This window comes from Squalius cephalus (genome assembly GCF_949319135.1).
Source record: "Squalius cephalus genome assembly, chromosome: 7".
Taxonomy (NCBI): domain Eukaryota; kingdom Metazoa; phylum Chordata; class Actinopteri; order Cypriniformes; family Leuciscidae; genus Squalius; species Squalius cephalus.
Window position 1 is genome coordinate 34,694,832 of NC_137128.1, and position 13,650 is coordinate 34,708,481.

At 37.3% G+C, this 13,650-nt stretch overlaps 1 protein-coding gene across 1 annotated transcript in view; it reads left to right on the forward strand.

Annotated features, from left to right (window-relative positions):
* The first annotated feature begins 2,962 nt into the window (after window positions 1–2,962).
* The window catches only part of LOC307161250 (telomerase protein component 1-like), a 31,091-nt gene continuing 20,403 nt past the window's right edge, over window positions 2,963–13,650 (forward strand). The window contains 18 exon segments of the mRNA XM_079875874.1: window positions 2,963–3,074; window positions 4,524–5,060; window positions 5,440–5,622; window positions 5,970–6,119; window positions 6,215–6,379; window positions 6,562–6,699; window positions 7,004–7,075; window positions 7,182–7,303; window positions 7,428–7,585; window positions 7,684–7,793; window positions 7,880–7,958; window positions 8,672–8,864; window positions 8,970–9,189; window positions 9,314–9,469; window positions 9,889–9,969; window positions 10,078–10,199; window positions 10,371–10,448; window positions 13,430–13,576. Of these exon segments, the coding sequence (XP_079732000.1) occupies window positions 4,533–5,060; window positions 5,440–5,622; window positions 5,970–6,119; window positions 6,215–6,379; window positions 6,562–6,699; window positions 7,004–7,075; window positions 7,182–7,303; window positions 7,428–7,585; window positions 7,684–7,793; window positions 7,880–7,958; window positions 8,672–8,864; window positions 8,970–9,189; window positions 9,314–9,469; window positions 9,889–9,969; window positions 10,078–10,199; window positions 10,371–10,448; window positions 13,430–13,576 (2,702 nt within the window). The 5' untranslated portion in view covers window positions 2,963–3,074; window positions 4,524–4,532.

The window sequence follows — 13,650 nt, forward strand, 5'->3', positions numbered from 1 at the left end:
AAATAAATGCATCAAAACTATCATATTGTATTATTTGTCTGATGATGTTCAACTATCCATGTTTCATCCATACATAACCAAGAGAATTTACTATTCTACATGAATCAATGTGATTTTAGCCTTTTATCATAGACTTTTGAGTGTCCCAAATTAGGGAAACAACTGTCCCACATTAGGAAGCTGCAGCAGTTCTCAGACGACTTGCACTAAGAGCCCTAATTTGTCTGTCATTTCTTTTATGAATGTGTTATCTGCATTTTCTCTTTTGATTTGATTAGGACACATCCTGGGGTTTTAAAAATGGTATTGGGTGTGGATTTAATGTTATGGCTACACATCGCAACATGTCACAGAAGTCTGAAATGCAAAAAATGTCCCACATTAGGGCAATTCACCCTGAAACCCATTTTCAAAAGTTTGCATTTTTGCAAATTAAGCTATTTACTATGCAAAGACGTTAGCCAATCACAGCAGTGGGCGTTTACACTGAAGTCTCACAGCAGACACGCCCCTTCAAACAGAGTGGCTGCACCTGGAAACGTAGGCAGCTGACTTGTTCCCTATGGAAGGCCAAAAGGGCCAACACGTGTGAAACTGTCGTGTAATTACGGCAATGACTGCAGGCAGTGTTTGCGCACGAAGGTAACTTACCTCACAAAACTGATATCAGACACACCTCTGAGGCAGCGTTTAATGATCTACAGCAAAATAGCGTGAGCTTTGGTGGTTTACACACAAACTACCAGACGCAACTTTCAGACGCCATCTTTCTTTTTTAGCTCAGCTGTCACAGAATGGAAAGCACAGGATTGTGGGATATCAAAGGCAGCGAAGGATACATCTATGCTGCCTTCAAAAATCGATGAGATGATGAATGCATCTCATGAGACAGGAAGCTAACTTTGGATTCGGACGTTCCTTGGTGCCTTTATACCTCGGAATGCGTCCTCCGAAGGCAGCATTTTTTTTTTTTAGTTTTCGGATGCAGCCAGAGCGTTCAAATCAGAGGGCTAAAATGGGTAGCAAAATCACCTTTTTATTTTTGATGTAAAAATCATACTAACATTATTAAGTTCACCCCAGGAAACATTACAAAACAAAACAATACAGTTCATGTCATGACCCCTTTAAAATGTAAAAATGTAAGCATTGCATTAAAGAATGCAAATATGTAATGTCTCTATCTATGCACAAGTGGATCACTGGATTTGAATAGCCTACTAAAAAAAATTAATAGGCTACTATAGTTCCTGTTTTCCTTTTAAAAAACATTGCATCAACTGTTATTTTTAAACAACATTCAATAACATACCAGTTTAATGGAGGAGCCTTGTTGAAATGTCGACAGCTTTCAAAACTAAAATCACTCATGTGACTGGAGATGGAGAAACGTATGGAGCGAATTATGTGCCATAATTTAACAAACAAATCCAGCATTTTGCAAACAAACTCAATCTACTTCGCAAAGGAAAACTCGACTCGCAAACAAACTCAATCTACTTCGCAAAGGAAAACTCGACTCGCAAACAAACTCGATCCGCTTTGCAAAGGAAATCTCGACTCGCAAACAAAAAGAAACCAATGTGCAAGCACAAAGGTCACAAATGCGTCCAGGCAGATTTTCTCACAAATGCGTGCAGGCAGATTTTCTCACAAATGTGTCCTGGCAGATTTTCTCACAAATGCGTCCAGGCAGATTTTCTCACAAATGCAGTTGAGCAACTTCCTCTTCTAAAACAGTAGATGGCGCTAAACTATAGGCTAATTTAGTGCTAGTCTCCCAGGAGAAGCACTGATTTGAAACTTGCCTTTGCCTATGCTGAGGAAAATGACCGGTGAACGGGTGTGTTTCTGTCTTATTTGATCTATAATTAACCTTTTTGAGGTTTTCTCTTGCCAAACGTTTATTGCATATCTAGACAGAAATCCACATTAGCACTTAGTAGCACTTCACTCTAGGATCGGGGAATCTATAAGCTGAAAGCTCTGCCATCTTGTTGCTTTTTGTCATTTTTTTCTGCATCGGACTCATGCGAAATTACTAAATTAGTGATTATGTCTACACTTGAATGAATCTATTTCTTTCGTTCTCCATAAATTAATGAGAACATTTAATTTAATTGAAAGGAGGCTCCCACTTATTTATTTATTTAGCCTAGTTGGAATTCAGTCAGCTTAACAATTAATGTAATAAAATAATTAATGCAAAAAACAAACAAAAAAAACAATATACAATTGTTTCTTATCTTGCCTGTGACGTAGCCTATGCAGTGCCCAAATTATTATTTTGGACACACAAATGAAACCCGCCGCTCAATTAAATGAAATGTTCTCATTCATTTATGGAGAACGAAAGAAATAGATTCGTTCAAGTGTAGACATAATCACTAATTTATGGTGCTAATGTGGATTTCTGTCTAGATATGCAATAAACGTTTGGCAAGAGAAAACCTCAAAAAGGTTAATTATAGATCAAATAAGACAGAAACACACCCGTTCACCGGTCATTTTCCTCAGCTGTAGGCAAAGGCAAGTTTCAAATCAGTGCTTCTCCCGGGAGACTAGCGCTAAATTAGCCTATAGTTTAGCGCCATCTACTGTTTTAGAGGAGGAAGTTGCTCAACTGCATTTGTGAGAAAATCTGCCTGCACGCATTTGTGACCTTTGTGCTTGCACATTGCTTTCTGTTTGTTTGCGATGATTTCCTTTGCAAAGCGGATCGAGTTTGTTTGCGAGTCGAGTTTTCCTTTGCGAAGTAGATTGAGTTTGTTTGCGAGTCGAGTTTTCCTTTGCAAAGTAGATTGAGTTTGTTTGCGAGTCGAGTTTTCCTTTGCAAAGTAGATTGAGTTTGTTTGCAAAATGCTGGATTTGTTTGTTAAATTATGGCACATATTTCGCTCAGTAACGCTTTAGAGACGCCTCCACCCATCTTTTATAATGCATCTATTTGGTTCATTACGGTAGTGACATAGTCATGACATGACAGGTGAGGAAGTTAACAAGTTTCACTGGTTATCTGCAGCTCACCGGTTTACTTCATTTTACACCAACACTTGGTCACGAAGCATTAAAAGGTGAGTTATGTCTTTATTTTTTAGTGACACAACTGAGCAAACCGTGTCGCACGTAATAATCCAAATATAGTGCGCATGAGTTTGTTTACAACAGGGTTACTCGGCTGTCTCGGCAACTTTCATGTCTATAATTACTGCAGTCAGTGTCAGACATAGCCTACTGCTCAAGCTTATAACGTGTGTGTATGTCGTTTACCACAACGGATTTAGAAGGGTTTTTAAAATGCACGTGAAACATTAAATGAGGGTGTGGTGATGAATTTGTCTTCTTTTCGTGCCAATAAGGAGTCGACATTGCGAAAACACATTTTTATTGTTCTTCATTCGTTATCAGCTTGAGATAGAGGATGCTCTTTGACCCGCACACAATCGACAGTAAGTGCCCTGCGAATTGGACTTTATAGCGTATTAAATCTTGAAGAGCGGTTCTAATCCGACGGGAGCGTAGCAGTTCCTGTAACCTACATGTCCAGTTCGAAAGACACTGCTAACAGCAGCATCAGCATTAATAAGGGAAATCACATTATTTCATATGCAGTGCAGTGTATAGGGAAATATATCTACCAGTACTTAATGTTTAAATAGACTCGGTGAAAGGGTGAAAAGGATTGGAGAAAGCTATTGTTTGATTTTTCTGGTGTGTCTACATTACGTTTGTTGTTTGCATAAGACACACCCATGCTTGTCAATGCTAGTGATTCTGAGTCGCATTACCTTCAGACAGAAAATCTCTGACTTTTGACAAGTTTATGGTTGACAAAATAACCATATTATTACTATAATCACCCATGTGGTAGAATACTTTTTTTGTTGTTGTTGTTGTTTGCCTTGTATCTACTAGAGCCTAGTTATAATGAGGCAAATGATCTAAAATAACAAACTATTTCTTTACAATTTGTGACAGGGTTACATATAGCCAATAGGGGTAAAATATTAAATATTTCCATGGCAGGGCAGCTGGCATTGAAACTTTTGTCCCCTCTCCATATAGCAGTGACAGTATGCACAATTACTAAAAAGGGATAATTCACCAAAAAAATAATAAAATTAAAGTACTCACCACCCTCAAGTTGTTTCAAACCTGTATGAATTTCTTCTGCAAAACACAAAAGAAGCTATTTTGAAGAATGTCAGTAACTAAACAGTTGATGGACCATAGTATTCTTCCCTCCCCCTCTTGTTGAACTCATAAAAAGATGGAAAGAGGACTTTTAGGATAAAGACTGACTTTGGCAATGTTTTTTTTTTTTTTTTAAATCCATTTATGTTAAGAGAACTGTATTGTGATCATCTCTGATTCAAGTTTCTTATTTAAAATCTAATTTGCAGGTAAAGTTGTGTTGCATATTTTGTTCAATATCTCAAGAATTAGTGATTAGAATTGTATTTTTAGCATTTGCAATGTCTTTGGAAAAAAAACACACAATTTATGTTTCTCCTTTCTTCAAGCAAGCAGACATGAAGGCTCCGGCTCCTCTTCAGTCTGATCTGAAGGTGAATATGGATGCCAGACTACAGCTAAACTATAGCACTCCAAGGCTGGAAAACCGGTTTCTGGCTCAAGCGCCCTCAGCATTGTCTCACCATCAGTACACATCTCCATCCTGGGTCAATCAGACCTCCACCTTCTCATCATGTCCAGCACTCCAGCCAACCAGCCTGTCCTCCACCATGGCCACCTCATCTCTTCTGTCATCCACAATGATGAGCTCAATCTCCTCTAATTCCTCTCTGCTGAGCACCCGGAATACCCTCCTAATGGAGCCTCCACTCCACCCTCCAGTCTCATCCTCTCTAACCTCCACCTATTCCCATAATCCTTTACTCTCCTGCTCCCAAAATTCCACTGCCAGTGCCATCCCAACACTCTGCCCCTATCTGTCACCTTCAAATGAGAATCAAGCGGGCACAAATGAAAAGAGAGAAGTGGAAGACATGCTTTTCTCACCTGAAGGCCGGCTGGGATATAGTGAGGAGCCCAGACAGGTATAGAGTGATTTCCTCTGTAATGCTTTGTAAAATTGCATGTGAATTAATGTAGCATAATTATTTTTTAAATTCTTTAATTCTCCACAAATTTGTATTCATATTTAATTAAAATAACACAATCATTGCTACTAATTCAACTCAACCACTAAGCATACACACATTTTATTAATAATTTCATCTTTAGGTCGTACATCTGTTTATCCAAATATAACCACTTTGAAAAACATTAAGAAAGCACATTACGGTTAAGACAACTCTGATCAAAGACTTCTCTTTGGTTCTGCGTAAACGTACAGATATCTTGCGAGGACTGGTATTTTCTTCTGGAAATACAAATGTAGTTAATTATATTGTCTTTTATATTGTATCTTAACAGGATGCCATCAGGATGCCTTCCAAGGAAAGCTTAGAAGAGGAAGACCAGATGCTGTCCTCTGAGATCCCTGTTTTGGATATGGATTTAGATAGAGAGGAGGAGCAGACTTTTGCTCCTCGTGAGGAATTTGGGGAGATTGAAGCAAGTGAGGATGAAAAACTTGTGGATCTGAGGGTCCGAAAGGTGAGCCAAATGGTCACAGTTCTGGGGTTTGAATAATGATCACCAAGGTTGCATTTATTTGATCAAAACTACAGTGAAAACAGTAATCCTATTTCTGTTTTCTATTTTAATATGAATGCGCTTTACATATCATATTATAAAACATATTTATAATGTATTTTAAAATGTAATTTATTCTTGTGATGGGTAAGCTGAATTTTCAGCAGCTATTCAGTGTTACATGATCATTCAGAAAAATGACCAAACTTATTTGTAATCATTCTTACACCACATAATGGATATACAGAGTGATGAATGTGAAGTCAAACAACATTTCTACATTGACAGTTCTTTTGTTTGTCCTTCAGAACATCCTGCTGAATATGGTGTGCTCCTCCCTGGTTAATAAGAGCTGTACCCCGGGCCAGACTGACTGGGATAAGAAGACGAGTGTGTGGAGCATTATTAAGAACCTGGCCACAGAGATTACTACAGAAGACCCAGAGTTTCTCCTTAAGGTTGGTGATTTCTCATGTGTGAGTGCATGTGGGTTATGTTGTCAGGTGGTTATGTTGTCAACGTGTGTGGTTTTGCATATTTGCGTTGGTTTTAGGTTGCAGTCTATACTAGGCAGGAACTAAACATTCGAATCACAGCCAACTTCTTGCTAGCGCTGGCGGCCCATCTGCCTGCTTCTAAGCCACACTTGAGAAGGTACTTTTGTGCTGCTGTGCAGCTGCCATCTGATTGGCTGGAGTTGACAAGAATCTATAGCCTGGTAAGTGTTAATATAGTAAATATCTTGCTGTCCTTTATTTAATGCTGTCCTAAATTTATCACCATATTCATATACGTTTATATTGTATTATAAAGAATATTATGGTGGATGTACAAATAAGGATTTACTGTATTATTCCTATAATTCTTGTTTTTTTCATGCTTTTTAAAATTTTTGTGCAGTGTTTCAGTAAATCTTTACCTTCCTGCCTGAAAAAAGCTCTAGTGGATAAATTTAAGCAGTTCACTGAATATCAGCTGGCCAAATACAATACACGGAAGCATCGCTGCAAACACAATAAGAAACGAAAGAAAGGAGAGGTAATATGTCAAAAAACACTTAATATTTAATATTACAGATCAAAACACATACAGTGGGGTTCACTGAACATAAAAATTGTTCCATTTATTGTTTTAATATAGTTTTAAAGTCTTTGTTTATTTCCAGGTTTAATTTTTTTTAAAGATATTTTGAATCCTGTATTTTTTAAATGTTGTCTAATACTTGTGTATCTTTAGAAAAGCACACATTCTACCATCATGCAATAATGAACACTATTTCTTTCAGATTTTTTCTTTCTACATAACTTTTTAAATGCTTTTGTTTTCTACCCTCTTCTTTCAGAAAATCTCTGCTGCACAGTGGAAAATGTGGGGTGACCTCGTCAGAGTGGATGATTCAATTCTCAAACAATATGTAAACTTTGCCATGTTTAGTTTCATCTGTTTGATTGCGCATGATTATTGCACATCAAAATGTTTTCTGAACATCTTTTGATTCAGTTCTGTATGTTATGATATAGTTGGAGAGCCAGAATCGTGCTACAAAGGATAAAAAACAGAGTGAATTCAACTTCAAGAAGATGATAAAGCGCCTTCACATCAAAGAATCTGCAGAACATGTCATGGCCATTCTGGGAAAGAAGTTAGTCCTACAAACTGGCATATATATTTTAATCACTTCTGTTTAATGTTGGTGAACTGATTGCTTAGTCCAGTGTAACTTTCAGCCACGAGTGATTATGTTTGTTACCTGTTTTTGCTTGCAGATACCCGAGTGATCTGAAGGCCTTCTCTCGCAGTGGTCTTAGTGGGGTCTGGGAAAGAGAGAGAGCTGGAAAACGGATGAAACTTAAGCAACCTGACACATGGGAGTGCAAACTAAGTCAGGAGGGAAACAAAGCTGCCACCTGGGAGAAACTCATTGGTGTGAATTAGGGTCCAAGATGCACTGGGTTCATAATGTACTTAATTCTTGAACATCTACTCATACTTAAGTATATGGTTTTTTTTGTGTGATTTCAGATGGGAAGTCTCTTCCTTTTATGGCAATGCTGAGGAACCTGAGGAATATGATTTCTACGGGTATCAGTGAGAAACATCATTCTGTGATCCTCAACAGACTCACCTCGAAGGTGAGCATTTCTTAAATTCAGATTTTCACTTACTGGAACGCATATAAGATGGTCAATTCGTTAACAGATTTAAATTAATCTTACAGAACGCTGTAATCAAGAGCAGACAGTTTCCCTTCCGTTTCCTGTCTGCTTATAAAGTTATTTTGGAGCTCTGTAAATTTGGTAAGTTGGAGTAGCAGTGTGATTGTGTTCCTGATTTTAGGGTTAGGTTTTCAGCTGATGTTGGGGCTTCAAAAACATTCTCAAGCTATCATTTCCATCTGATTTTAGAGGTTATTAAAATTTAGTTTTAGGACTATTTTTGTTTATCAAGGAAAATATACTGATCCAAAAACTGGTCCTGCTTGGCACAATTGTTAAAATTATTACTTTTATTTAACAACAATAATATATATGAAATTGGTCAAAAGGGACAGTACAGACAATTATAATGTTACAAAACTTTTCTATTTTAAATTGATGCTGTTCTTTTAATCTTTGTATTCATCAAAGAATCCTGAAAAATATGTATCACGTTTCTTCAAAAATATTAAGCAGCAGTTTTCAATATTCATAGAAAATCAGCATGTTACACTGATTTCTGAATGATCAGAACTCATTCATCAAAGGAATTAATTTCATAATGCTCATTAATTAAAATGTTCCCAAAAACCATAAAATCTTACCGAATGCAAACTTTTGAACAGTAGTGTACAGTTAATTCAGTCATTATCAAAGATTTGTTTATGGTGCATTAGGGATTTTTAGTGTTTAAATCTACAAACCATGGTTTTCAAAAACAATTTCATCAAGAAAAGAATCACAATGTAATAATGCAAATGTCTTTTATTGACGTGTTCTTGAGGAAGTTTAAGTGACATGTTCTCCCCTTTCAGTTGGTGGGCCTGCGGTCGAGGTGCCAAGCTCCAAGGTGATCCTACGAGACATTCTGAAGAAATTGCCGAAGAGCAAACGATTCCACCGACACAATTGGGACACAACAGCGCGCAAGAGACTGAGAGTTACAATGCGAGTGCCCTTCGTATACCGCATATTCAACGCCAAACGCAATCTCCTGAGAAAAGCAAAGTGTGTATTTATTATTAAAGAAAACTATTACATAGTATAAGTTGTATGATCAAGGTTTTTTTTACTCCTAAACTGACGTTGTTGTTGTTTGTTGTAATTTGTTAGTCAGAGACTGTACACTCAGGAGCTTCTGAAGAAGTACTGCTGTGCTTTGGAGAAAGCTGTGCAGATCTCCTGCAAGTACAACATCCCCCCTCTCCCTGGACGCACTCTTGTGATCTGTTCTTATTATTATTCAGAGGATCCAGACTGGCATGACGCTGATGAGTTCTGCTTGCCCCCTGAAAGCACCGATAACATTGACAGCGATAAACTCTCAGCATCGGTCAGATATGAACATCTGTGACTGTGGATTTATATTTTTGTGTTATAAATGATTACCATAGTTTGTTATGAAATTAAGCTCAAAATGAAACGTATTGTGAAGTATATTTCTTTTGCTTCTGCAGGTGCAGGAAGCTGCGCTGCTTTTATGCATGATGATTAACTACTGCAGTGAAGATTCCCAAGTCCTACTGCGTAGATTCGAAGACTACCAGGAGTTAAAGTTGTTAAAGTCTGACGTCCTTCTGGATAATGTGAGACAAGCAATGAAGCAATTGAATGTAAGCAATGTTCCCTTTTATTGTGTATATAACTTGAGAATCAAACAGGCTCCTGCTTTAAATAAAATTTAAATAAAAACAAAACACAGAAATAAGATTAAAACGAGAAAAAAAAATGGATGCAATTTATTTATAAAAATAAAACATTAGAAAATAAAATCACTTATTTTAAATGCTCTAAGTGAAGTTGGGCATTACAACATTATAAAAATGGATATTCAATTTGAGATTGGCTGAAGATTACTTTTAACGCCGTTATTTTAATTATTTGTGTTTTTAAATGTAAAAACAGTTGTTAAGCATGCACAATTAAATATCCAATATTGTATAATAACAAAAACTTTAAATTATATTTTTGGATTGCGTCATACCTTTTTTGTGTTTTATCCTCTTTGTCTCTCTGTCCCTCTCTCTCTTAGGATATGGATGATTGCAACGTAGAATCTGAATACATAACTTCGTCTACATTCTTTGCAAAGCTGACTGAAGAAAAGACAAAGGTGTGAGCCCCTTTTTAATTTATGGTTATACCAGGGTGCGTTTTTGCACAAATTTCTGCACATGGGTTAAAATAAGTGGCATGTCTGTTAAAACCTCTCTCCCCACAGCTGGATCGTATAGTTGTGTTTGATGGTTGCTCCACCGACAGCGATTTAATGGCAGATATCAATAACTATCGGCAAGACACTAACGCTGATGCTGTTGTGATAGAGGTGCTGCTCGGACAAACGTACGTTTTTTGAAACGTCTTCTATCTCCAATTTCCAAAATTGAAATTGAGTCTGATATGTTACTTTTATAAGAGCAACTGCTTATGTTTCCTTGAAGCATCTGCTGTTTGGATCATAAATGCTTACAAAAATAGTTGCAAATAAATCTTGTATTGTTTGTTTTTTAACAGGTCTCCACAAGATAATATTCAATACAGACGTGAATCAAGCACAGTACAACTTTGTGGGTTTAGCGAGCAGATCCTGAAGTAAGATCTTTAGTTCATTCCTATGTTGTACTCTATATATATTCTCTCTTGTGAAAAGATTTAAAGGGGTGATGAACTGAGAAATCAAATTTTCCTTGAGCTTTTGACATATAAGAGATCATAATACTATAATAATATCCTGTAAGTTTCAGAACTGAAAACTACCTTGTTAGTCCAATAAAAGCTTTTATAGACATCAGGCTCAGCAAACGACTCGTTTTTCAAAGTGGGGATCTATGACGTCAAAGAGGATAGAACACCGCCTCCACAAAAGAAGATCAACGCCTACTTCAACACGGCCTGTTTAGCCCCGCCCACCGATTCGCCCAAACATGCTAAATAGACGACATGATGATTGCTAAACCGGATCGAGCTACTTCCAAGCAATAAACATGCTGTTGACTAAATATTGTGCGTGCCTGTTTGTGGAAGAAGACAGTCATAAGCTTCCTTCGGATTCCAGCATGGTTAAACTTTATTAAATCAGTCAATCACAATTTCCCGACGGATGTGCCAGCAACATGTAAGTAACCATGTGTATTCTAATGCCTGATCTGCGATCAGTGATTTCTGATGTGTAATTATTCAAGTTCAGATATCTTTCTCTTAAAATTGTTCAATACTGTTTATGCATCAGTGACTAAACGATCAACTTCACATAATTTCTCGTAGTATTATGAAAATAATCTTTTTTAAACTGTTATTAAATTATATACAGAAAGCGATCAAAGAACGATCCCTTTCCATTCGCCCAGGCTGTCAATCAAACAGCACAGCGCGAGCCGCGAGAGCTTATCTGGACACTTGCCAAACTCGTGATGAAATAATGACACTGTTACACTACACAACGAAGCTCTTACTGTGTATTCACATCGTGTTTGCATTGTGATTTGGTGTAAGCATTTGTGAGAGTGCAAAAATTGCGTTGCAATGATAAGATCTTTATTCACGCGATCAACAGACTGTCTGTCATCTGCTCAGTGCTCATCGTCCTGCAACCTTTCATGTGATGGAATAGATTTAAATATAATGCTTTAAACGATACTTTTCACGATTTGTTAATCTAGATAGCTGTAATAGTAAAAACGTAGTAAAAGTTTTCGAGAGAGTTCATGTAATACTAGCTATTTCATATGCAAGCATGTCAGCCAATCACAGCAGTGGGCGTTTACACTGCAGTCTCACAGCAGACACGCCCCTTAAAACGGAGCGTTCAAATCTAAGGCTGAAATCAGGCTTGGAAAAATGGCTTTTATTTATAAATTATGACAATTTTTGATGTAAAAATCATACTAACATTATAAGGGCACCCCAGGCAACATTATAAAATAATAAAACAATCCAGTTCATGACCCCTTTAAGATGATTTTCTTTTGAAAAACAAAACATGTAATTGGCAGTAAGAGCGAGTGTCTGATCTAATATTCACAATATACACTACTGTTCAAAAGTTTTTTTTTATGCTTTTGAAAGAAGTCTTTGTTCACAAAGGCTGCATTTAAAAAATAAAATAAAAACAATTAAAAAACTTAAATTCATTTATTCATTTTCATTTAATTTATTCCTGTGATGCAAAGCTGAATTTTCATTGTCACATGATCCTTCAGAAGTCTTCTTCTTCTTCTTCTTCTTCTTCTTCTTCTTCTTCTTCTTCTTCTTCTTCTTCTTCTTCTTCTTCTTCTTCTTCTTACAAAAGGGATAAATGAAATAACATAATCAAATGCAAAATAAAATCCAGTTGGCTTACCTAAATCCATATCAAAAACAAAGCACAAACAGGTTAACCCAAAAAAAGAGGCAGGACACCTCATACACTCTGAGATCTTTTAACATATTTTTAACATAATTGAACATGATCCACGTGTGTAAGAATCAGAATGAACTTCACGAGTTTGATAATCGGCTGGGGGAGAGATCCAGGAGCTCTCAACCCGATCACGATCACAACCAGAAATGAGCTCTCCGTCGAGTGCCAGCAGCGTCCTTATAAAGACCACGCCTCGACTGAACAGCCAATGACTGTTGTACCCATCCTCAGACAATCTATCAGAAAACAACGTCTCATCCGTCCTTCGGATGAGACGTAAAACCGAGGTCCTGACTCTCTGTGGTCATTAAAAATCCCATGGCATTTCTCGTAAAGAGTAGGGGTGTAACCCCGGTGTCCTGGCCACATTCCACACATTGGCCCTTACCAATCATGGCCTCCTAATAATCCCCTTACATTGAATTGGCTCCATCACTCTCTCTCCTCTCTCCACCTATAGCTAGTGTGTGGTGAGCGCACTGGCGCCGTTGTACTGTGGCTGCCGTCGCATCATCCAAGTGGATGCTGCACACTGGTGGTGGTTGAGCAGAGACCCCTGATATGATTGTAAAGCGCTTTGGGTGTACAGTAGTACATATGAAAGCGCTATATAAATGCCTCATTCATTCATTCATTCAAACAAAGACAGAACAAGAAAGAAAAGCGCTAGAGAGAAAGAACCCAGCGCAACAACACAAATAAAAGTAGCGCAGGTCGTAATACACTTTTGATCAGTTGATCATACTTGCTATATAAGCGTTCATTTCATAAAAAAAACTGACCCCAAACTTTTGAATATTGCAATGATCTTAATATGTTTTTTGTTAATTTGTCTCTTAAAGGGTGTGTAATTATTTTAAACTTCAGGTGCTAAAACATTAGAGTTTGTAAGTTCAGTTAAATTCAAACTATCCGTTTCAATTAATCATTTTAAAACTCTGCTATGTTCACAGAAATGTTCATAGAAGCCCCCATCTCGCATTTTGACTGTTTGCATATAAATAGAAGTTATAAATATTCTTCCTTGTGTTTGATTTTGTAAACAACAATGTATTTTGCTCTTTGCATTAAGCATTCTACAACTTTACTCATCTACTCTTGAATCTGTTATCAGAGATAATGGCGATAATGGAGTTGTTTCAGATGTTCATTCAGATCTGTTTTGTGATCGTAGGTTTGTCTCCGAGAGAGGCTCCTCAAGGATGCTGCAGCACGTGGAGCACATGGACAGAGTCTATAAAATCCCTCCACCACAGGGGCGCAAAACTGAACCTGAGAGAGCTGCCGATGTCATCGCACTTCCAGCAACACCAAAGTTCAGGTAAGTTCCAGTAACACCAAAGCTCAAATATCCATTAATTACTTGTATTAAACAAAATGTATGTCAATCACTTT